General features: G+C 37.1%; 1 protein-coding gene across 1 annotated transcript; it reads left to right on the top strand.

The window, feature by feature from the left end:
- Positions 1–12,712: 12,712 nt before the first annotated feature.
- LOC107789960 (uncharacterized) lies at positions 12,713–25,075 on the top strand. Its single transcript, XM_016611837.2, has 16 exons — positions 12,713–13,016; positions 13,773–14,194; positions 14,291–14,376; positions 16,064–16,218; positions 16,472–16,536; positions 16,680–16,874; positions 17,018–17,072; positions 19,287–19,502; positions 19,773–19,885; positions 20,148–20,337; positions 20,504–20,563; positions 20,645–20,899; positions 21,591–21,849; positions 21,925–22,130; positions 22,567–22,617; positions 24,283–25,075. Exons 2-16 carry the CDS (start codon positions 13,932–13,934, stop codon positions 24,571–24,573), a joined length of 2,460 nt encoding a protein of 819 aa, XP_016467323.1. The 5' UTR covers positions 12,713–13,016; positions 13,773–13,931; the 3' UTR covers positions 24,574–25,075.
- Positions 25,076–26,127: the final 1,052 nt, after the last annotated feature.

The following is a 26,127-nucleotide window of genomic DNA, read 5'->3' as shown; positions in this document are numbered from 1 at the left end:
TATTTCCGCACTGAAGTCAGCGACGAAGTCGGCAAGTACTTGTAATTTTATCGCAGTTCACGGTTGATACATTATATCGTGTTCGCTCAATTCTATGGCCTATTTAGCCAATCTACCCGACAACTCGGGTTTGTGCAGGATGCTCCTGAGGGGAAAAGTCGTCACCACCTTTATGGGGTGATACTGAAAATATGGTATGAGCTTACATGAAGCTACGACCAATGCCAGAGCTAATTTTTTGAGGTGGGGATACCTCGTTTCGGCGTCAACCAAAGTTTTGCTGATATAGTAAATCGGAGATTGCGTACCTTTGCTTTCACGGACTAGAACCACGCTTACCGCGACTTCGTAGAAGGCTAGGTAGACAAGGAGGCATTCACCTAGATCTTTCTTGGCGAGTAACGGTGGTGAGGACAAGTAGGTTTTCAGTTTTCTCAGGTCATCGACACACTCTGAATTCCACTGGAGCCCATTGTCTTTCTTTAACACACTGAAAATTTGTGACACCTGTCCGACAACAGTGAGATGAACCTCAACAGGGCGGCTATTCGACCTGTCAGTTTTTATACCGATTTTTTGCTAGTTAACCTTTTCGGTATTCCTTCGATGGCCTTAATCTTATCTGGGTTGACCTCGATGCCTCTTTACGATACCAAGAAATTGAGGAATTTGCCCGAGGTTACGCCGAAGGCGCATTGTTGGGGGTTTAGTTTAATGTTGTACTGCCTTAATATGAGGCTTCCTTCAAATGATCGATATAATCTTCTTTCCTTTTCGTCGATTTAACCAGCATGTCGATATAGACTTTCATTGTTTTGCCGAGTTGGTCTTTAAACATTTTGGTGACCAATCTCTGGTACGTCGCCCCTGTATTCTTTAGTCCGAACGACATGACCTTATAGTAGTATGTTTCTTGGTGAGTGATGAAAGTGGTTTTCTCCTAGTCTTTTTCCTTCATGAGGATCTGTTTGTAACCCGAGTAGACATCTAAGAAGCTCAGCAACTCGTGTCCTACTATTGCGTCGATGAGCTGGTCGATATATGGCAATGAAAAGGAGTCTTTTGGGCATGCCTTGTTTAGGTATGTGAAATATATACACATCAGCTACTTTCCATTTTTCTTCTTTACCATGACCATATTGGCGACCCACTAGGGATATTTTGACTCTTGGACGGAGCCATTTGCGAGCAACTTATCGACTTCTTCGCTGACGGCTTCGTTGATTGCGGTGTTGAACTTCCTTCTTATTTGACGTACTGGTGGGTAGAGGGGGTGAACATTTAGTTTGTGTGTGGCGATGTCTTTTAGGATACCTGACATATCTGCATGGGAGAAGGCAAACAGATCGGTATTGTCAGTTAAGAATTTACGAAACTTACCTGGTTTCAAGAGGTTGTGCTCGATATAAGCCTTTTTTATGCTATCGATGTCGTCCAGTAGGATGGGATCGAGATCCTCTATTGTCGAGTCAGATGCTTCCATGATGTCGGAGTCCTTGTTAATATCTGTCTGTATGTCAAGTTTGGTTCCCGACATCGCTGATTGTTATGCTTCCGCACTTGCTCCTTTTAGTTGTTAGGTGTGGGCGCAATCATAGGAGATGTGATAGCATTCAGGTGCGGTGCGTTGTTCACCCCGATGTTGAATACCCCCTAGGGAGTAGGAAACTTGATTACTTGATAGAGACTGGACAGGACTACTCGCATGGCGTGTATCCACGGGCGCCCTATGATAGCATTGTAGGTTGTATCTTAGTCCATGACGTGAAATATCGTTTCCAGGGTGACTCCTCCGGCTAGGACGGGTAGCAGTATCTCTCCAGAAGTTTGCTTTACTGCATTATTAAAACCTGTAGGCTTATGCAACACGATATTATTCTATCTTTGAGTCTCATCTATACGAGGACTCGAGGATGAATAATACACGCGCCGCTCCCGTCATCTACCATTATTCTTTTTACATCAGTATCTACAATACGTAAAGTGATAACAAGAGTATCGTAGTGAGGGAAAGACAAACCGTCGGTATCTGACTTATCGAAGACGATACTATCTTCGAGGTCATCATACCATTCATGAGTGATCAACCGTTTGAGTTTATGTGTGGTGGTGAACTTTACATAATTGATTGACGTGTCATCGCCTCCGCCGATGATCATCTGTATAGTGCGAGCGGGAGAAGGCGGTTTTGGAGGTCCCTGGGGTTGTTCGCATTCGCGGGAAAAGTTAGCCCGTCCTCGATCGCTCAACAATTCTTTCAGGTGTCCTGATTTAGCATTCTCACTACCTCCTACCGCAGTCCTATGCGATCTTCAATTTTGTGACCCCTTTCCTAGTGGAATTCGCAGAGAGCGTTCGACTTTTGATTGCTTGGGTCGGACTTTATCTTTTGCGGCCATTGTACCTTTGTACCGAGTTTCTCTAGTGTGTACACTATTTCTGAAGGAGAGACACAGAAGTTGTGAGCAGATAGGAGTGGAGGCATACCTTTCTCATGTCGATGTGGCGCTGCATGTCGAGAGGGAGCATCCATGTGCCGCGGAGGAGGTGGGATAGATGTCCTGACGTAGGGATGATATCTTTATCGACTAAGACGGGGCCCCGACTGATCTCTTCGATCGTCGTTGTGACGATCTCTCCTTGCTTCAGACACATTTGGCTGCTACCGCCATTCCCTTTGACACATTTGGCAAGCTCATTCTCACTCTATTGAACCGAGCTAAAAAGTCCCTGAGTCCCTCGTTGTGCATCTGCCTAATAGCAAATATGTCGTTTACTATGGCTTCTACCTTTTTGGCTCATGCATGTGCGGTGACAAACTTGTATGCCATTTCTTCGAATGTGCCGGTAGTTGGGAGTACCAGGTCAGGGCTCCCCTGGTCAGGGTCTCGCCGAACTTTTTCAGCAGCACCGATGGTACCTGTTCTTTTGAAAGATCGTTACCTTTTACGGCCGTGACGTAGTGGATAATATGATCTTCTGGATCGGTAGTACCATCATATATTTTCAGGTATGGTGGCATTTTGAAGGTCTTTGGAATGGCGTAGGGGGACGCTTCTCCATTGTATGGTTGCTCGGTGAATCGACCAACGTCCTGTTTTGGCAACAACTTTGGGGAGCCTGGTATTTTGTCAACCTTCTCTTGGTGTTCCTTCATCTGGTCACGAAGTGTCTTATTCTCATTTTCCATCTCCATCATTTTCTTCAAAACGGCTGCGAGCGTGTCATTACTTGCGTCAATAGCAATATGAGTGTTACATGTATGGGGGATATCTCACTCATCAGCGATCGTCGTGACATCTGCATGTGCAATATCTCTGTTATCTCTTTGGGCGGGTTTATCAAGTATGTTGTTCAGAGTACTTGTTAGCCATTATTCCAGTAGTCTTCTCACTGCCAGTAGTGCCTCTCCTGTTGTAGATGTGGAGGCTTCTTTCCCGCGCGAAGCAGTTACTCTTTCGTGCGGGGGAGGTGAAGCGTCTCCCCTGAGTGTATGTGGTGTTCGGTATCCCATTTTCGTTATCTTCTTTGCTGTCTTCGTTGATAGTGTTCAGAAGGTTGGTTGTGACACCTACTATTGTTTTTTGCCTTGCATCTCCTTTCCCTGCCATTGTTAGTTTGTTCAGATCTAGGAGGAGGTGACTATCCCTTTCTATGATCTAGATAAAACTAAAATCTTAGCTAAAGAAATCCCCACAAACATCGCCAAATTGTTTGACCAAAAGATGCCAAAACATTTTTGATTAAATCAGTTAATGAAGATGATGAGGTAAATCTCAGCCAAGCGTAATAAAATCCATATTCGGTGATGAAAGAGATGAACAAGGTGAATGATGCTTCTTAGTATGTCGGAATCAAATGATTGCTCATAAATGTGGTAACTTTAGATGTTGAAATTAAACGTGTTGAATGCGATTGACTTAGCCAAAAGATGATTTTCAAATGATTGTGGGACCCCCTACAAAGTGTTTGTTTCTCCTTATTTATAAGGGACAATCCCCAGAAAACCCTAAAAAGTACAACATAGAGAATATTCTGAAAGTATATTCTTACTGCCTCCCACTAAATATACACTGCATGGATGTTATGCATCGACTGACAGCCCTTAGTCGTTACCTTTCACCACGACGACCATCAGACGATCCATCATGATAACCTCGTTCCTTATCCTACTCGATAATGGTCGTGGTGGCCAAATTTGGACCCATATAGTTTTATAAAAGGATCTCAACCTTGTGAGCTCATCCGATCACATGAGATACATGAGGGCTTAGTCCCTCAAGAGGAATAAGGCAAGGTGACCCTCTCTCCCCTATTTATTTATCTTATGCATGAAATTACTCACTAGAAAAACTGACATGGCCGTTGACTATCAACTCTGGAAATCAATCCAAATCGCTCGAAATGGCCCAACCATCTCACATTTGTTTTTGCAGTTAATATATTCTTACCGTTATAGTATCGACAAAAAGTTGTCATACGATTATTGATGTCCTTGATGATTTTAATTTTGCTGGATCAAAAATTCAACTTTGAGAAATCAAAATCTTCTTTTCTAAAATATGCAGTGTGTTAAGAATTTTATCCTAACTTCGTTCAATATGCATGAAGCCATTACTTTTGACAAGTATATAGGGTTTCCCATCTTTACTGCATGCCCCTCCAAACGGGATTTTCAATTCTTCATCAAAAATTTTTAAATCTCGACTGGCTAGAAAATAAAGTTTCTTACTACAGCGGGTCACACCATATTAATTAACTCTACCCTTAATAGCCTACCTAATCATCTCATGCAACACATTCAATTACCTAAATTAGTTGTTAAACAGTTAGAATGCTACCAACACAACTTTTTTGGGGAAACACTCCTATAAGAGAAAAAATGCACCTCCTAAAATGGAGTAAAGTCACCACCCCTAAAACTCAGGGTGGTCTGGGAATCCAGTCGATCCAACCTAAAAATAATTTATTTTTCGCTAGTCAAGCATGGTGTCTTCTACAAAATCTGTCAGCCCTTTGGGCACACGCTCTCCTATCCAAATATATGCACTCCGTTGCAAACCTCCATTCGCATAAATTTTTATTTGGAAAAATCTAATTACTGGTTGGCTCCTTTGTCAGAATGGTCTCAAATGGATAATAGGTGACGATAAGCGTATTAACTTTTGGACAGACTCCTAGCTCGCAACAAATAAGCCACTACGTAACCTCATTTCAGGCCCACTCCCACTTCAACCTCTTTCTACAATTGTCAGCACCTATCTTCATTATCACCACTGAAACTTCTCAATGTTACCTTTTGAATTACCCATCAGCATTAGAGAACGTATCCGCACAATCTATATACCCATTTTTACTCAACCCAACGATTCGTTCATTTGGTCCCTTACACCTCACGGGAAATTCACCACCAAATCACTTTACCATACACTTCTCCCACTATCTACCGAACCTTCTTTTAAATGGCTTTGGAAATTATCTCTTCCCCTTGAGATAAAACACTTTCTATGGCTATGTTGCCACAATAGACTACCCACCAACGCCTACTACAATCACCTTGGAATCATTCCAAATGACACCTGCACCATTGTTCATCATGCCCTAAACCTATCCCTTATTTGCTTTTCTATTGTACCGATGTTATCCGTCTTTGGAAGGAATTTTCCATGCACAGCCACATCTCTAACCTTAATTAGCAATCCTCTTCACCCATACTTTGGTTACGGCGCTTTATCAACCACACTACAATGCAAAATACTTTCCAACTCCCAAATTTTATCGTTATACTTGTCTGCCTCTGGCATATCTGGCTAAACAAAAACGCCTCCCTTTTTCGATCTCACAAAATACATTTAACATCGGCATATGTTCTTAAAAAGGCTGTTGAATACTATTATGTTGCCCTACTACATAATCAACCTCCTACCCGAATTTCTATGCACATCAAATGGCACCCTCCCCCAACAAACTTTTATAAATTAAATTGTGATGGGGCTACTAAGTTAATCTCACATCAAGGGGGCTTTGACAGAGTAATTAGGGACTCACAAGGATCTTTGATCATTGGATATATGGGCTCTCATGTTTCACTTCTTCCATTATACACACTAAGCTTCTAGGACTCAACATGGACTTAAAATCGCCTTTATTCATTGACTTAAGCCACCGGAAGTTAACATAAATGCTCAGTCAGTACTTTCTCTCTTACAAAACAACTCTCATCCTTTATTTGCTAATCTACTTATGGATTGCAGGTACTTTCTGCAAGAGTTGGATGGTCCCATCATACTACATACATATAGGGAGCAAAATAAGATAGCTGATATACTCGCTAATTTTGGTTGCACTGTGGATAGCTCTAAAAACTTTCTTACTTACACAACTCTGCCATCTACAATACAAAAGGCTTTGGAATAAGATCGACTAGGAATGCTTTTTGTTAGACAAATTGTACCTACTACTGACTGTGTCATGCGCCAACCTGACGCCTCTTTTTGTACAACTCATCTCAGGGAACTAGTTAGTTCTAGCTCCACCCCCTCCCCACTTTTTGTAACGGCCCACCATGAGGTCGTCCCCTATAGTTCTTCTACTCTTGAAGGCCAGTGTTGTCCTGTGTCTAGTTTAAACTTAGCTCCTTTTACTACGCTACCGTAAACTTAATATAAATAATTTCTTTCGAACAAAAAAAAAGAGATACATGAGGGCACAAGCGATGTATAAATAAAAAGAGTTTTAATTTAATGGTGTGTTTGGTATGAAGCCTGAAAAATGAGTGGTTTTATCACTTATTTTTCTTGTTTGGTTGGTGAGTAGAAAACTTTTTCCGGAAAATACTTTTTAGTGTTTGGTTAAAGAGTATAAAATATTTTTAGGAAAATAATTTTTTATGCTACTCTCTTCAATGGCTCAATCCACCATCCCCATGTTTCCTATGCTCCTTCCCCCCTTCCCACCCTCTCCCCCGGACTCTATTTTCTTCAAGAATTTAATTATTATTTTTTTCAAAATTCACAAAAATTCAAAGGAACTAATATGCTACTTTACTTTTCAAACAGGAACAACATTTAAATTTAAGCTCAATAAAAGAAAATACTTTATTTTGTTGAAAAAAAAGTATGTTTTCTACAATATAAAAAGAAATTACTCATTTTGTTGAATGAAAGAAAATAATTTTTCAACATCATGAAAAGAAAATAATCAGTTTGTTGGACTGAGAAGATATTTTTCTACATCATGAAAAGAAAATACTCATTTTGTTAAAATGAGAAAAAAATATTTTTTCTACATCAAGAAAGAAAATACTTAGTTTGTTGAAATGAAGGAAAAATACTTTTTCTATATTATGAAAAGAAAGTACTTTTTTGTTGAAAATAAAGAAAATATTTTTTCGATATCATGAAAAGAAACGTACTCGCTTTGTTGGGAAAAAATACTTTTCTATTTCAGGAAAAGAGAATACTTAGTTTATTGAAATGAAAGAAACTACTTTTTCTACATCATGAAAAGAATGTACTCAATTTGTTAAAATGAAAAAAAAAATACTTTTTCTACATCATGAAAAGAAAGTACTCATTTTTTAAACAAAATACTTTTTCTATTCCAGGAAAAGAAAATACTTAGTTTGTTGAAATGAAAGAAAATATTTTTTCTAAACCATAAAGAAAATACTTGTTTTGTTGAAATGAAAGAAAATACTTTTACTATATCATTAAAAGAGTATACTCATTTTGTTGAAATAAAAAAAATACTCTATCTACAACATGAAAAGAAAGTATTCTTAATAATAGTTCTATATAGGGTGAGTGATGGGCGAGGTTGGTATGGGTGGGGTGTGGTTAGGGGGAGGGGATAGAGGGTTGGGGTGGGTTGGTGGGGGTTGGTGGGCATGAGGAATGAGAATAGGGTGGAAAATGTTGAATAAGAGGTTTGGAAAATATTTTCCCTCCTTTTGATAGAGAAATGTTTTTTCTCCAATTGGAGAAAAATGAGTTGATAAAAAAAATATTTTGCAAAACATTTAAGATAACCAAACATAGAAAAATTAAAAAATATTTTTCTAAATATATTTTCCTTCATACCAAATACACCCTAACTCTTGTATATTAATTGTATCATTTTTTAAATCATCATGTCAGTATATAATTTTCATAATAAATAGAATTACTAACTAGAATAATATAAATAATAACTTTTTATAACATGTTAAATTATAATGATAATATAAAATTTATATTACACTATCAACAAATATATATTAACTATAAATTCGTGAAGTGTACAAAATTATTTAGCAAGTACTTAAGTGCGGAATGCAAGCTATAGTAATTGTACAAATGTGCAAGTTCTTCATAATCTAATAACATTGAAATTATGTCCTCTTAAGTTTTAAGCCTCATTTGTTTTGTTAAGATTAAAATGTCTGAATCTGAATATCAAAATGTACATTAAAATTAAGATATTTGAATACACGTTTGAATATTAAGATCTGTATTAAGATTTGAATATTAAATGATTAAGACTGTTTGTTTTTGTAACATCTGAATGTATAAAATTTAACTTTATTTGAAAATTAATAAACACAAAATTCAAATAAAATACTATATATATATATATATATATATATATATATATATATATATATATATATATATATATATTATCATTATTTTTTAAAATATGATATTTGATGGTGGTGGTGGCTAACGGTGGTGCTTGTGAATGCCGACTAGATGTGGTGGTTGATGGTGATAGTGATGGCCAACGTTAGTGCTTGTGAATGTCGACTAGAGGCAGTGGTTGATGGGATAGCCAACGGTGGTACTTGTGAATGCCGACTAGAGGCGATGGTTGATGGTGATTTTGGTTGATGATAGTGGTTTTGGGTAATAGCTAGTGATATTGATGGCAATCATGGTTGAGGGTGGTGGTAGTGGGTGGTGATAGTTAATAATGGCGGGTGGTTGTGGTTGTGGTTGAGGAAGATGATGGTGGATGGTGGGCAGTACCGGGTATAATTGTTGATAGTGATTGGTGGTTAGTTGTAGTAATTGAGGTGGATAAGTATGTGGTTGAGAATGATGATGGTGGTGGTTGAGTATGGTGATAGTGGGTGACATAGTATTAGTTTATAATGACAAGCGGTGGCGGCAATTAATACTGAATGTGGATGATAGCATCTTAATGAAATTATGTCTTTATTATAGATCTTAACCATACAGACCTTTTCATACCCATTAAGTGGTTGTGAAGTAAGAAAAAAAATACTTAGTGATTAAAATCTGAATGATTAAGTTCTAGACTTTAAAAACAAACGCACTTAATGTCTGAGATCTGAATAATTAAGATTCATACCTCCATTAACTGCAAACAAACGAGGCCTTACACCTCCATATGTTTTAGACTTGAATTCGCTTTCAGCTTCATGACTCATTATTAGGGGTGTCTAAGGGGAAGGTAATACTCATATCGGTATCGGTACACCCCGTACCGATCCAAATTGGGGTTAGGGGTGGAGGATTTGGGTAAAGGGTAAGGGGAATGTGAGGGTACCAGAAAAAGTATCAGTAGTACCGGTTCGATTGGTACCCTTAAGGTACTGAACCGATACCAGACTGATTCCCTTGAATTTTTTGATTTTTTTATGTGGTCGTTTTTGCACCATTAGCTAATGGTTATTTTATTTTAAAATAGCCGTTGGCAACGGCAAAAAAATGACTATTTTGCCTCCCTAGCCCCCTAACACCCTCTACCCCCTAATTTATATTTTTTAACCTCTAAATTTGTTCAAATATACTTTGTCCTGATTTTACAACTATAAATACCGCATTTCATTCTTTCAATTTTCACACAAAACTCTCATGTCTCTCTAATTCTCTATCTCTCTATATCTCTAATTGCAATTAATGTTCTAATACTCATATTAATTTTTGCATATATTTTTGTTATACTTGTATTGCTATTTGTTGTAATTTTAATTATTTATTGTTAAAATTGGCTCCTAAACTAGTAAAAAAGTGTGTAATAGATTGAGTAACGGTAATGCTAAGGAGGGGGTTCTCATTTTGAAACAAATACTAACCAGTTCGGGATTAGCCGTTACATACAAAAAAAGTATAATCCTGTTTTTCGAGGTTTTCCTAAAACAACTGTTAGAAGTAATGTTTGCGATGATGAGGGAAATGAAGATTTGCTAGAATATTGGAAGAGAAGAAACTCTGGCCTTCTAGAATTTATTCAAGAAGACAACGATACATATAGTGAAATATTATTTACCAGAGACAGCGGGGACGCAAAAAAACAAGTGCTATCAATTTCAAGCGAAGAACCAATAGAAGTTAAGTATTGAAAAATTCTATAAATTGTTCAAAAAAAATATGTAATTTTATTTTATAAGTATTGAATTTTTTCATCCATTTAAGTTTGTTATTTAAATATATTTTTTAAAAAATTTAATTTTAAAATACCCCTTAGTATCTGTACCATACCCTTAAGTACCCCTTATGATCGGTAGAGGTATTGGTAGGGTATCAGTAAAAGTTCCGTTCTTTCGTGCCCATGAATTCCTTTAACAAAAGTATCCTTAAGGAACCCTCTTATCGATATCCTTCCCGTACCCTTAACCCTTGAGAACCTAGTACGCTCCGTAGATAGCCATACTCATTATGAGTTATATCATTCTAGAAAGTACAAATTGAAAAAAGCATACTTTTTAAAACCTAAAAGACGATATAAAAGGTCAAATTTGAAATGGGAATAACATACATGACAAGGTATGATTTATTAATATTAAATACTCATTCACACGGATAACCTAACGAATTTGGGATGTAAATAGTTCGTTGAAGTAGCATCTATTTATAATCTATTAATCAAAGCTTACACATGACATAAAATTTTGCAGACAGTTTTAACTTACCGAACAAGAACTATTTTATTGTTGTCTTGAAAGCAAGATGCAACTGGCAAAAAAGTTATATGCTTTTTATTCAATTTAGAAATATTGTAGATAAACTATACATTTAAAAAAAAGTGTAAATAAACCTCTGTTTTCTATTAGTATCATATCATACAATACAACATTAAAAGTTGAAAATGAAACATATGAAAGTATGAGATGAACAATCTAAGAAAAATAGTTCTATGAAAAAAGAAGAAGTAATGCTTGGTGATTGAATACTTTTTTTTGGATGGTGTTGTAAAACTACCAAAAAGCCCGAACTATCATATGGTCTTGCTATAGGTGCAAGAGGATCGAAATCCATACTGTTGCATTTATGTCGTACGAAAGGATAACTAAAAATTGTATTTACATTATCAAATGAGTGACTTTTTGAATAATCATATGATGTATATTTGTGATTTCGAACTCTTCAACTCGGCTGAAAAGTGAAAGGAAGAATTCACAAAATACATTAACGTGATTTTATTCATGTTCATTTTACTTATTCGTTTGAATAATTTTTTATTAATCCAATTGAAAATTCTTATTTACGATATCGGTGAGATTCAAGCTAAGCATATTTCTCTAATAAATCAGTGAACACATTGTTTGACTAAAAAGTAATAGACCTTTTTTATTAAACTAATTAAATAAGAAGATTTGGGACAATTCCTAGCCGAATATAATTTATTCTAGATCTGAGATAGAAGACATGGATAAACAAGCACAACTGAACATAAAGTTTGATTCCAGTTATGATTAAATTCCATAATGTAAGAAAAGGATGATTGCTCCAATAACATCAGATGATAACGAAGAATACATAAAAGAAAAGAGTCACCATTCTCGAACAAGACGGACCTTCATACATTTGATAAAGTTGAATTACAGGTGAATACCGAGATTCTAAGCTCTTTTCTTTTTTGGCGAGGAGCCTCAGATGATGGAACATCTTCACCATTAGGGAGATGTATATGTTTGTGTGTGTTCCCATCAACCCCCTTCTGTTATTCTCTCTCATGATATTTATACAAAACACTTTCCTTATCCAGCGGTCCTTAACCGGAGTACCTAAGTTCTTGAAATATCCCGTAGAATATTCCTCAAAAATGTCTAAGTGTTGAACTAGCCGTTCGGGCCAAATTGAGTGCTCGACCTCGACCGTAGTTGAATCACTCGCCGTTATATTGCTTCCTATACGTGATTTCGGCTCGGTTAACTCTTGATCGTTCTTCCTTAAGTAGAATTCTTTTGATCAGATTTTGACCTATACACATAAAGTCCATAATTTCGTGCATGATTTCATTTTTATTTAGTTAATTATTAACCTGTTGCTACATTCTTCATTTATACTAGCAATATAAATAAGATGATAGTGGGAGAGAGTACATAAAACTATTCATTAGAGTCATGACAAACAAAAGAATCATTACAAATAAATACGAATGTCTAGTCTTGAATAAGCATTAAGGAAATTATTCTAGATTACAAAAGACAAGAAACAAAGAGTTACTGTTTTTAATGAAGTGGTTTGATGGTAAATCTTAAATGCTTCATCCTGCTTTATTTGATTTGACATCGTTGATTGTGGGGGTGTGAACACTGCAAATGAGGGTTCAGATGTTGCGCCGCTAGGAGATTGAAAATCTTTGAAATTACTTATTTGGAACAAAAGAGCCTATTGATTGTGGTCATTTAACAGGGATATAAGTGTCATTTCACAAATGTTACAGGTGTCATTGAAAATTAGCTGTTTTTCAGGTTGGAGTCTAGGAAAAACGAGGTCTCTGTCCCCCTAATACGTTTCTCAGGTATTGATTTCCTCGTTCACATCTGTTCCTTTGTTCCACGCCCTCTGACTCCGACAGCCATCTCCGCCGTAAATAACCACCGTCGCCGCTGCGTTCCAACGCGTTATCGTCGCTAATCACTGACAAAGTATATTTTTTTCCAGCTCAAACACCGTTGACTTGCTAATTCCCCTTTGCTTGCTGAACAAAGAGGAAATAGGAAACTTTCATTTTAGGTGTTTTTTCCACGCCTATCAAAACCTTAATTGGATCAGTGCCTTCAGGTTGGTTTTTCTTGTTATTTTTCATACGCATTGTTAAGTTACTCCGGACCTCTGCGTCGAAAAGATTTTGTGCGGTAATTTTTTATATGATTAACTCGGACATTTTCGATTTTGCTAATAGAGCCTGCAAAATTGTGTGTCCCTATGAGTTGAATCGAGGGACATTCTGGTTTTTGCTAATGTTGTTGAATCTTTTTTTGGGTGATTGATCAAAGTGGTTTTAGTTAATTGCTAATTGCTATCTTACTTTCGTATGTCATTCTTGTTTCTTGTACCAATAGAGAGACATTGCATCAGAACAAGATGAGGTTAAGGGGCTTTAGTGGGGTTTTGGGAAATTCTTTGTGCTGCATTAGTTTGTTATAGAAGTACATTTTCTGAGTGCATGATATATTTGCCCTTTTGAATTTCTTCAATATAACATCTAGCAGTAAACATTTGATGTATGGTGGTAGTACACTCGAATTGAGTTTTCTCATCTTGGGGTTGTAAATGTGGATATTTATGCCCCATAATGAATGTCTTTGCTTGATCCCCGGTGATCTCTAACCTATAATGACGTCCTGAAGGGCCTAGACTATTATGAAATAGTTTTGTGAAGCTTTTAACATCTTGAACTCTTTATTCTCTGATGTCGGATATTATGAACTTGCTGCTAATCTTTCTGCCTGCTGTTTGCTTATCAAAACTTTTTCGCCAGTAGGTTTTATTGTTTGACGAAGGAGTTCTGAAACAAATAATCTTTCTAATACACAGGGATTCCGTACTAAGGTCTTTATTCTTAGACAAGCTAGAGCAGAATAGTCGTTTTTGAGATCGCGATTCATTATAATCTTGTTTCTGAGAGGAAATATATTGGGCTAATACTTGGGTGGAGGGAATTGGAGGGATGCAAATTTTTAGAGACATCAATAGATGTCTGTTATATTACGGCGCTTTCGATGGATGATAGCTGGTCTAAATAAAGGAACACCAGGAACCCCTAAGAGGTTGCACAGTGCTGATGTGCGGCCTGTGCCTCTTTTGCCACTGTCACAGAAGCAACAATTGCAACTGCTCAAGTCCTATTACGAGTCAAAGTCTGAGCACAGAAAGCCTAAACAACCAATGTTGGAGGCTGTGCATGAGATTTCCATCTACATTCACCGGTTTCACAATCTTGATTTGTTCCAGCAAGGGTATGTCGATATCATGTTCAATAGTTCTTTATCTTACTCCTTTGGTAATTTGACTATTGTTCTTCTGATGCCTTACATTTTTTGCCAAATATGTAGATGGTACCAGATTAAAATTACAATGAGATGGGAAGATGGTGATTATGGGTTATTAGGAACTCCATCTAGAGTCATCCAGTATGAAGGTAAATTCTAGCATATGACAAAATGGCCGAAGTATACAGCTGGCTACTATAAGCTGGAGACTTGCACTTATTGCAGTCAGTTACAGTGGGATATAGAATTGAGAAAATTTTTTGTCTTTGAGGAAAAACTGGAGAAATCAATATGCCGAAATGCTTAATTTCAATGAATCTGAGACTGATGTGGTAACTTTATTGGCAAAGATAACTTTCTGATGTTATGTGCATTTGATTGTAATTTTCTTGCTTCCTTGCTGAGAATTTGTAATTTTACAAGTAGAAAGCAGTTTTGGTCATTACACATTATTTCAGAGGATATAACATGAAAAGAAAAACTAATTAATAGGAAGGTAGATGTCATAGATTCTCTAGTACATTGATTTTTCATAATTGAATATGCTATATTTTTTTTGATAACGGTGGTTCTGGGCCAGCTTGCACGAACCTTGACTATTTTATCAGATACCTATTACCCCCCACCGGCAAAGGTACCACGTAACTCTGCCACATGGCTTAGGCAGATAGGAAGAAATCACCTAGTGTTTTTGTCTTTTGCTGGGATTTGAACCCTGGTCTCCAAGGCTTGCACTCACTTCATTGACCTCTAAAATTGTTCAGAAATTGAATATGCTATATTGCAGTTCACCAAAATTAGATGAATTTTGCAGTTCACCAAGATAATATACACAAGTCCTTTCTCCTTTTTGGAACCCTGTTCCCCTTTCAGTAGCTCATGACATTGATATCCGTCTTGGTTATGGTTTATCTATCCTTTTTAACTTCATAAAAATTGATTTATTCTTTTTAAGCATGCGCGCCTCGGGTGCCAAAGGCATGAAAGAATTACTTGCTCTATCTTTAGAAAGTAAGCTTACACTTGTGGTTAGTCTAACCTTTGGTCCTTTACAAGGTTCTAGAGACAACAATTAGTGAATGCTGTTAGATAACTCTCCTACATGTTTTTCTCTTTCTGGGACTCTTATATATGTTTCTTGGTTCTATTGGCATTGATATTTATTCAGAAAATTTGATGGCTACTATTATTTTCACACTGCAATTAAGTATCCTAGAATCTGCGCAACCTTAAGCCAATCACTGCACTGCTAAATCAGTTCCTGTTGTCTGGACTAGTACGAATTCTCTTCAGTTTTGACCAGGGTTAGTGGCTAGAATGTGACCTTTGGCGGTATCTCATGTATATGCTCATGGTTGATTGATAGTTTGAAAAAATTCACACTTTTTTTGCACTTGTCTTTTTTAATTCATTTCCTCTTGCTGTTTTTGCCAGAAACACGTAAAGTAAATACTTAATGGACCTAATTTTGTCTTCAACTTCTTTGGGAACTAGGTTTGCTAATATCTTAAGCAGAAAGGAAATAGTCGGATGAGCTCTCTGAAAAGAGATCTTAATTTGAAAAGGGAGGAATATGAGTTAGAATAAACTAGGTTATGTTATCCTTTCTGTCTTTCTTTTCTCCTTTCTTTTTGATGAATAATACACTAGGTTTCTGTTTTGACTGGGTAGGGCCTTTTAATGTAATTGAGGATAGTTTGTCCTCATTTATAGTTAATTTTTGGGTTAAAAAAAGGAAAGCAAGAAAAGTATATGTTCGCAAATGCCTCTGCATGAGCACACACATAGAAAGCATACCATTGGGTTTGGTGAGTAATACCTTTCTTTGGGTTGCAGCTCCTGATTTGGGTTCCGAAGATGTATATGGAGTATGGAGAATTGATGATACAGATCATAGTTTCTCCACACAGCCTTTCCGTATCAAGTATGCAAGGCAGGATATTCTTCTCTCCATGATGGTCTCATTCAACTTATCTCTGAGCAAACATGAGGTGATTTCTCTTGGCCTTAGCCCCCTTACGTAATTTCTCCCCTCCCCCTTCTCCCCCACGTGCACGCATCAAAGGTATATTGATTTGGGCTTTGTTCTTGTGCCCAGTTGTGAAGCAACAAGGTGAGTTGGTTCAATTGAAGTATGTGTACACATTGTTAAAACATTTTGGGCATATAGGTTCCCCAGAGATCCATTATATCTTTCCTATTCTTATTAATCTTATCAACTAATATGTGCTTTGAAACTAGCAGGGTCCACCGACATCTGCTGTTATTCTGAAATTTGAGCTTTTCTATGCTCCTATATTGGAGAACGGGTTAGTTCTTTTTGAACTGTGTTTTTCTGCAGATGCATCAAGAAAATTATTGACAAACAATTATTAATTCTAGTATTCTCTGATTAAAACAAAATGTGAATACTTTGAGTTCCTGTGAAGTACTTGTATAATTTTCTCTGCAGGATTAGTCTGCAGGCTTCCTTGGATGCTTGTCCTGCTGCAGTCCATGAATTTCGTCTTCCATCCAAAGCTCTTCTAGGGTTGCACTCTTACTGTCCTGTACATTTTGATGCTTTTCATGCAGTACTAGTCGATGTGAGCGTCCACATCAGCCTTTTGAAAGGTGGTGTTTACACCTCCTCACAGAAGGTACCAAGGTTTGTCAAAGATTCCAATCCTTTACTGTTAAAATGAGGATGTAAATGAGCTTATATCCGTTTCATGTGGTTGCTATTTATTTGTGTGCCGCTTTTTATTTTTAAAAGATGGTAGATAACTAAATTTTACCGGACCTTTTCAGCGACTCTCGTGTGGACGAAGATAACAATAGTGAAGATTATGATCAGGCTAAACAAGTACGTGCTTTTCCTGACTTTTGATTTTTGAGCTCAGACTCCTATACCTGGCTTTTATAATGGATTATGTAAAACTTTTAAGGAAAGGCCGACATACCAATTTATAGGTGAAAATGTGAAGGAGGAATGGAGGATGCTATTTAATAGACTTCCTTGGTTTTGTGATCATGGATCATTTAAGCGTCAAGGATCATTATTTATTAGTTTTTTCAAGCACATGACATTCTCGTGCTTACGCCTCAATTGTTCTGCTTTACATTTGGAGTTTATTAATAATTCACCGTGATAGTCAAATGGAAGATATTCACTGGTTCCTTGAATTCTCTGTTGTTTCTGCTGCTTGCTTTTCAATGAATTTTAGTAAGTAAACTCAGCCTTAGTGATGTCACATTCGGCCTATGAATATATTTCAAGATAAAATCGAACTATAGGAACTTGGTGATGCAGAGAACTCTGCGGGGAAAAGAATTAGTCAAGAGAGAATTTCACATATAAATTAAATTTAGCATCTTAGTTAAATTCGAAGGCAGTACGGGTTTTTGACATCACGCAGGAGTCTTTCTGTTGCACATTGCTAAAGAACTCGATAACAGCATAAGATTCTTTCAGCTGCACTTACTAAAGAACTTTGAAAGAGATTGCAAGGATTAATTTGGAGAGTTTTTTCCCAAGAGGGTCTGTGAGGTTAACTGGTTTTAACCAGGGAGCTGAACTGTTAGGGCATGTAAGGTTGATATCATTCAGGAACTTTGGGAGCTTTGGTAGTTTAGTGCAAATATTTTGGCTAGCAAATAAATACATATGTGTTTAAGGCTATGATGTTGCTATGTTTGCCTTAAAAAATTCGATTCATTCTGGATTTCCTACATAGCTGGAGAAGAGATGGTCTGAATAGGAAGACACACAAGCTATGGAACACTATTCATTTAGTGGACAATTTAGAATGGAAGAAACAATAGAATTTTTGAAGGCAAACATAGCAACATACATAGCCTTAAACACAAATGTATTTCTGTGATAGTTTTTTGGTGTAAGATGGCCTTTGTAAATGATGAAGTTTCCATGTTAGATATGATCGGGGCTTTGCAAACTTTGAAATTTCTTAACTGCTGTTATACCATTTATAAAATATCATTAGCTATCAGGAAAAATTATATATATACATATATCTATCTATCTATCTATCTATCTATATATATATATATATATATATATATAGCCATTCAAAGCAGAGGCGGACCTACAGTATTGGGAGGGGGGCCACCGGCACCCGTTAACCTCGGAAAAAAATTCGTATATATGGTGTATTGATATATTTTGCAGGGACTCCTGAAGCACAAATGCTGGATGGGGGCACTGGTCTGATGTGCCCCTTTAGCGTCTCCCTTGAGTGCAGTGACTTGTGTTCGAGTCCTAACTGCTCCATATTTTTGGAATTTTTTTTGTTTAACAACTTTTCTACCGTCAGAAACCAACAGTCTTTTATTTTTTGCTCTTTCTTATTATTAATAGCCCCCTCCCCCCCAAAAAAAGAAAAAAAATCCTACCACCAGTTCTCCCTCCACGTTAAGAGAACAAAAATTAAGAAACCGTTTCCCCCTTCTAAACCTATCTTCTGTCGTGCTATCTTACCGTCAGGATAGCCCACCCACTACTCACCACCAGATGTTTCACCGGCTAGACCCCAAGTATCCAAACTTTGCCGCTTGTAATTAGCATATCTGTGTTAAAGATAGTTGTGCCCCCTCTACGCTCAAATCGTGGGTCCGCCTCTGATTCAAAGGGTACTAGAGCATAAGGTGGAGTTTGGATTAGAAAATTGTTCCGCTTTGTTTGTGGAAAAGAAATGTGTTTGGATTTCACTTTGAAAAATCTCCTCTCCAATATTTGCATTATATTCTAATTTTTGGTCTAATATTAATTATATAGATCAGATGTTAGACTTCATTAGTTCCCGCATAGCTAAGTAGGGATGCTTTTGCTCAGTTGTACGTAACTTTTGTAATTCAGTACTCACTTGGTGCTGTCAAGTAATTGAAATTACCTTACCTTTCTCTCAAAAGAAAATAAAAATTTTGTTTCCTTAAACAAAGAGGACGGATCCGTGACAGAATCACATATCTTTTTTTGGGCATGTGTGACATATAAGATTCATTTGCCTTATCATATTTATTATGTGGTTTTCCAGCATTTCTTATCATATTCTTGGAACAGGAAATGCTTGTTAAAGCCTTTTCAGGTGCACGTGATATACTTTTCGAGGAGCTACAAAAAATTAGCAAGGCTATAAATCAATCTATTGATTTTACTGATTTTACTTCCAAGTTCGATGATGAACAAGGATCCAAATTTCCTCCAAGTGCAGACACAGACTTGATGAATGATAAGGCTTCAGCAGAAGTGCCAAGCAAGATACCAAATGGCTTCAAGGTCTTATCCTGTTATCCTCATACTGCAGCAATTTATTCTGATTATGCTTACGTTAATATGGAACTTTGTGCATCTTAATATTTAATTTCTGACTTTGACTGTCCTTACTATGAAGATTCAGTTGTACATAAGTTTTGATAACTTTCGTTTTCACAAAAGTGCATTTATCTTTTGCGGATGTTCCTACATATTAAGTAGATATGAACTTAGGACTGAGGGAGGACTGCCTTCTATACCTTGCTAATTCTTACTCTTTATGTTCTTAAGCAGAAACTAAACGATGGGGTTTTCCAGTCTCAATCTAAGGATGACTTACGCCAGTTGTATCATTCCCTTGGCAACCAAGTACTTTACTTATGGAGTTTGTTTATGAGGTTCCACAGGTTTGTTTCCATTTACATTTACCTTGTACTCAATGAGCTTATATTATCTAGCCCCTCAGTCTTTACGGATAAGTAACATTTTGTGAACTGATAGAGAAAGACAAATACCTCATTTTATGCCTTAGCTACCAGTTAATGCATCATGCACCTCAATTTGTCTATCATGGACAAGATCACACATAAATAGTTTTTTTATATCTAGGGTCCATCATCGTTAGTGCTGTTTCTTGAGATCTTAAACTGGTTCTTTACTTCCCTTTAGGACTCATAAGGCGTTGATTATGGACTTTCTGCATGAGCAATGGGCTATTGATAGAAGAGCTGAATGGTCAATATGGATGGTTCATTCTAAAGTTGAGATGCCTCACCAATACATAAGTAGTGACATTGATAGCTCTTCTTACCATGGTTCCAGCGGGAGAGCACCTGTTATGCGGAAGACAACTGAGGACGTAAGCATATCAACTCTTCTGATCTGCTATAATCGTTATCGTTTCTTTTCATTTTTTTCCCTCGAACATTAAATATAGTGCAAGGAAGTCTGAGTTTTTAAGGATGAGAATATTCTATATTTTTTAATGTTGTATTTAACTTGAACTGTAATTGCGCTTTATGCAGCCTGCGCAGACTGCAGCTATGCGAGCCGAGCTTCATAGAAGAAGTATTGCACAAATGCGGGTTAGTACAATCTAACATATTATGCTGGGTATGGTTATCTTCACTGTGATGGATTGATGAATTAGCATTGGTTCATTGCAGATCAACAATCGATCTATTCAAGACATGCATATATTTGGAGATCCTTCGCGCATCCCAATTGTAATTGTAGAGCGTGTTGTTAATGCACCTTTGCGGTCAACAAGTGGAAATTCATACTTCATCCACCGGGAGCCAAAAGATGCAAAGAGCTTGCTAGCTGGGACAAATTTTAAAGGCACAAAAAAGATTCCTGGCGTAAGCCCTTGTCAAAATGGCCGTGTTTTGAAGATTGTGGTTTTTGTCCATGGATTCCAGGCATGTTGATCATCCTTAACATCGGACGTATTAATAATCCTGTTGTTTGTTTTCTGCATACATCCATGTGATTCTCTTTCTATTGAAGGTTCTCTATCAGAATGCACCTCTAGTTCCTGGTCTGGAAGCCCGGCATACTTGGTTTTTCAACAGCGTTTTTTTCTTTCAACACTATGTTTTCGATAGATTCTCATTCAACTCTATGTTACTATTCGATCAAAGTATGGTTCAACAATTGCTTTTTTGAAATACAAAAAATGACAGTAGTTGAAATAAACCATTTAATTTTGGAAGAAACATCTTCAAACAACCATTGAAGTGAATAAGAGCACCCTATTCCATGTCAACCTGAAATAGTTGTCTTTTGGAGATCCTGATGTTTATGCTCGAACCAAATGCCTGTAATTTAAATTTGATGGTTGATGTTCTTGAGATCTTCTTCTCTCATGAATGACAATGCAAGAGGAAGGGTTGGCGTGCTGAATAAACTCTACCAGATATGCAAGGCATTCTGAAACTAAATCTTTACTTGCAGTCTTTTTATGATACATGGATGAGGGACTTCAGGGTTTGCTAGGATCGCGGAAATGTATTTCATTATGGTTTACTGCAACTATGGTGTAATAAGCTGCTTTTTCACTAACCATTTTGCTGATAATCCTTTCTAACACTAAGAGACCATTTATTGCAGGGACATCATTTAGACTTGCGGCTTGTTCGGAACCAGTGGCTTTTAATAGATCCCAAGATAGAGTTTCTTATGTCAGAAGTTAATGAAGAAAAAACGGCTGGAGACTTTAGAGAAATGGGCTTACGGCTGGCACAAGAAGTAACTTCTTTCATAAAAAAGAAGATGGACAAAGCCTCAAGATCTGGAAATTTAAAGAGTATTAAGCTAAGTTTTGTTGGACATTCTATTGGGAACATCATATTAAGAACTGCTTTAACAGGTTTGTTCCCTGTAATCTCAGCAGTGTTCTTCAACTAACTTTCACTGTTTCTTAGATTTTGTGCTTCTTTTGCAGAGAGTATCATGGAACCATATCTCAGATTCCTTCACACATATGTTTCTGTATCTGGTCCACATCTAGGTTACCTGTACAGTTCAAATTCTTTGTTCAATTCTGGGTTGTGGCTCTTGAAGAAGCTCAAGGGAACACCATGTATACATCAGCTGACATTCACAGATGATCCTGATCTCCGAAACACTTTCTTGTACAAACTTTGCAAGGTACTACGCGGTGTAGTAGTAACTTATCAACAACAAAAAAAACTATATGGTATTGTAGTACTAATTTTGCTTGAGGGTATTGGTGCATCGGTCAAATTTACTGCTTTACCTATTCATTCCTTTTCTTTAGTTGGAAGTCATGGCTAGGTTCGGACGGGAAGTGGATCGATCAATCTTAGTCATGAATTTCAGATGGAATATCTACTATCCTTTATTTTCATGACATGCTTGACTGCGGTTATCTTTTGTATTCAATCAATTAACTTGCCTCCATCCGAAAGTTATTTTTGTTATTGGTTCTTTTAAATTCAGTACCTCGAAAAGAGATTTCAAATATTTCTGTAGGCCTAATTTGATCTTGTTAATCTGAAAGAAAAGGCAGCGGTAGCTGTGTCTATTGACAAAGTACTGACACTCCTAATTGTGTCTTTGCCAGCAAAAGACCTTGGAGAATTTCAGGAATATTGTTTTGTTATCTTCACCTCAGGTATTTTAACCATCTTCTTTGGCTGGCTTATGTTTTCTACTTTCTCGCGATGGTTCCTTCTGACTATAGAAAATAAACTCAATATCAGTTTTTTGATCTTGAGTATTTCATACGTGTGGGACAGAATATGATAGAACTGAAATTGGGTGTACTCATCTTGAGACAATTTGGTTTGAGAGATGATCTCTCTGTTTTTTTTGATTGGTAGATGATCTCTCTGTATCTTTTCTTCATTGTGAGAATTGATGTCCTTTACCAAAAATTTATGAGAATTGATGTAAAATTTATGAGATAGAACTGAAATTTGGTGTACTCATCTTGAGACAATTTGGTTTGAGAGATGATCTCTCTGTTTTTTTTGATTGGTAGATGATCTCTCTGTATCTTTTCTTCATTGTGAGAATTGATGTCCTTTACCAAAAAATTATGAGAATTGATGTAAAGCAAGTCTGGGATGTTCAACTTGTTGAATGAATAGAAATGTGGCCCAGCCACCACCATTACCCAAAAAAGATAAAAAATAAATAAATCAGATGGTACGCGGGTTAATGATGGTTTTTGATTTGGAAAGGAATGTGCTAAGAAAGTTTTTAGCCAGATGCTGAACAATGGTTTTAAGGCTCAAAAGCAAGAGAAGTTGAAATGCATGTCGGCTATGATCAGTAGTAGAAACTTTCTTCTAAAAGTCACTTATCTGAGTCTTTTAAGTAACATACATAGTATGAGAATTGCATGGGAAGTATCTAATTGAAACTTAATTTTCTGTGTAAAATATTAACCATTGGTTACTAGAGATAGAAAGTACAAATGATATTGTCTACAGATTCCATGGCCTTTATATTCGTAAGGCATTCTAGACTAAGTTTAACAAGCTTGCCTTCTGGTACTATCTCCTAAATAAATTGTATCACTGAAATTAATTGCTTGACACAAGAGTAAAGCACATGTTGCTCTTATGGCAGATTTTATGCGGAGAATAATTTTCTGAAGCATCATAAAGCGCATGCATTTTTTCTATAATATAAGGGAAACCTGCAACTTTAAACACACAGCACAAAATCAATTGATTGGAACATAAAGACCTGGAAGGGCATAAAACTGTTAAATATTTGGGTGTATGCATACTCAAATAGCTTCCGGAACTGCTTTATTTTTTGTTTCACTTTTTCGTATAGTGTGTATCAAGAATTGCTTGTAATTTGATTGGTAACTGAGTTACAGTTATCACCGCACACCTCACTGGCTCACTCCCCTCTCCACCTCTGTATGGAAACACCTCAGCACCTTGACCCTCCCCACCTGCCTCATCATGGTGTCCACATCCACTGTCTTCCGTTCCAATTAGAGTTTGTGACTTCCGTAAAGATAATATCTGTATGGAAAAAGAAAAGCACCCTTTTATGCTGTTTATCATTACTTCTAACGTCTTTGCTAGTTGCAGTTTTTAAACACCAATCTTGTTACTGCGACATTTTTCTTGCCAACTCTCACTATTTCAACTGTACACCTTGTGTTAGTACCACTATGTGGTGTTTCCATACAGAGGTTGGTCAAAACTGGTGTTATTATCACTGCACTGCTCAAATGAGTCTCAATAGGGACATGCTGTCTTTGAGATTATTGTTATCTTTGCTGGTGTTATGATCGCTGATTCTGTCTTTTCAGGATGGTTATGTTCCATATCATTCTGCAAGAATTGAAATGTGCCAAGCATCTTCAGGAGACAACTCTAAAAAGGGAAAGGTATTCCTGGAGATGCTGAATGATTGCTTGGACCAGATACGTGCTCCGTCATCCGAGCATCGAGTGTTCATGAGGTGTGACGTCAACTTCGACACCACATTGCAAGGAAGGAACTTGAATACTATAATTGGAAGGGCTGCTCATATAGAGTTCTTGGAGTCGGACACTTTTGCTAAGTTCATAATGTGGTCATTTCCGGAGTTGTTTACATGACTTTTTGCACGAGGTCACTTGTTTCATCACAACTGGACTCCATATCGTGGAGCCTGCCTACAGTGCTGAGCGAACCTCCATTTTTGTGCTGCCCGGCGCACTCTGTGACTATGTAACTCCACGAATATTGCTGCTGTGGTAAGTCATTTGCTGCAAGCTGATTTTGGTGAAGTTGCTCAGCCTAGATGTGATATAACTCTATGGTCCAGTTACAATGACTGGAGTACCATACACTTGATAGCAAATGCTGGAGAGGGTAACAACTAATATGCCTTTGGTGGAGATGGTAACGTTGTCGGAGTATGAACTCCTAGTCTGAATATGTTGTGCAATAGTAGAAATCAGGTTTAACGAAGACCAACATTAGTCGAGTTAGACAAGTTATTTTTAGTGTTATCGATGTTCCAGTAGAAATTATATTCTTATCGGGCACTCATGTAATAGAGAAGTGGAGTTACAGTGTACACATGGTGATAGCTGATTATGGCTTATTCTGGGGGTCTTTTCTTTTGTTTTGCAATTTGGGGTTGGGGTTGATCATTCGTTTGTTTTGGTTCTTTGTCTGAACTTCGAGGATAACTGACTAAGCCGTGCCCTAAGGGGTCATTCTCCAAACAGGACGGTCTTAACCTTTAGGTTGTTTAAGTAGGTTGGGTGACAGATCGACCATAGGACTACTCCAGATACTGTCGTAGCGCTTATATTCTCTACTTAAGTCGACTTACTAGTAAATCAGACAAGAAGCTTGAAAAGGATAATCTGAAAAGTAGAACAATAACAAGTTCTAAGTTCTAACTACTTTCTTTCCTACTTCTTAGGTTGGCAGAGTAGTATTTTCCGGTGTAATACCCACCGGATTCCCCCATCCTTTCTTCTCCACTCTCCACAAGCCTTACCATAATAATATTATAATAACAGGATTTATTACAATGCGGGTTTCAAATCTTTCGATATCACAAAAAACAGAACGAGATCAGAAGTTTGGTTCGAATGGATCGAGCGCAGTGGAAAATTAATGAGGTTTGCAACAGTTAGCATTAAAGTTATGAAATGGGTAACAAAGTGTGTTTAATGTGGCTTCAAAGGAACATAGCAAGGCAATAAGAAGATGGTCTATGAAAGACCATTACATCGAATATTATTGCAACCTTAAATATAATGAGTATGGCAGGTACATCAGTTTCATGGATGTACAGGGTGATAATAGAACTGTTATACTTGCACCAGAAATTGCATTAAATGTTGGGTGGAGCGCTATAGCCCAGAAAATTCTTAGGCTCATAAATAAGCCTGATAAAGAAAAAAAGAGTCCCCTATCAAAATCAACAATGCCAAGATCACAATCCCAGGTGGAACAGAGATAACGGAAAAAGATGTCTTGAGTCGATGCATTGTAGGCAGAGTTCTGACCTCTACGAAGGAAGCACTATCTTTGAACGACATCAGAAGATGGGCAAGCTCCAGTTAGAAATCTACCATCAGTATTAATGTCCACGAGATGAACGACTCCCAGTTCCTTTCTGAATTTCCTTCAAGGAAGGAAGCAGAGCATGT

The sequence above is a fragment of the Nicotiana tabacum genome, chromosome 6, assembly GCF_000715075.1.
Source record: "Nicotiana tabacum cultivar K326 chromosome 6, ASM71507v2, whole genome shotgun sequence".
In the NCBI taxonomy this organism is placed as follows: Eukaryota; Viridiplantae; Streptophyta; class Magnoliopsida; order Solanales; family Solanaceae; genus Nicotiana; species Nicotiana tabacum.
Note: the sequence above shows the minus strand (reverse complement) of the source record. Positions and strands in the feature narration are given on the sequence as shown.

What these genes read in the sequence shown, in the direction of transcription:
- LOC107789960 (XM_016611837.2), top strand. Translation starts at nt 13,932, where the DNA reads ATGTCTGTTATATTACGGCGCTTTCGATGGATGATAGCTGGTCTAAAT. An exon ending in TATCTCTGAGCAAACATGAG is followed by an intron (nt 16,219 to 16,471) that starts GTGATTTCTCTT and finishes TGAAACTAGCAG; the next exon opens with GGTCCACCGACATCTGCTGT. An exon ending in GCTCCTATATTGGAGAACGG is followed by an intron (nt 16,537 to 16,679) that starts GTTAGTTCTTTT and finishes TTTTCTCTGCAG; the next exon opens with GATTAGTCTGCAGGCTTCCT.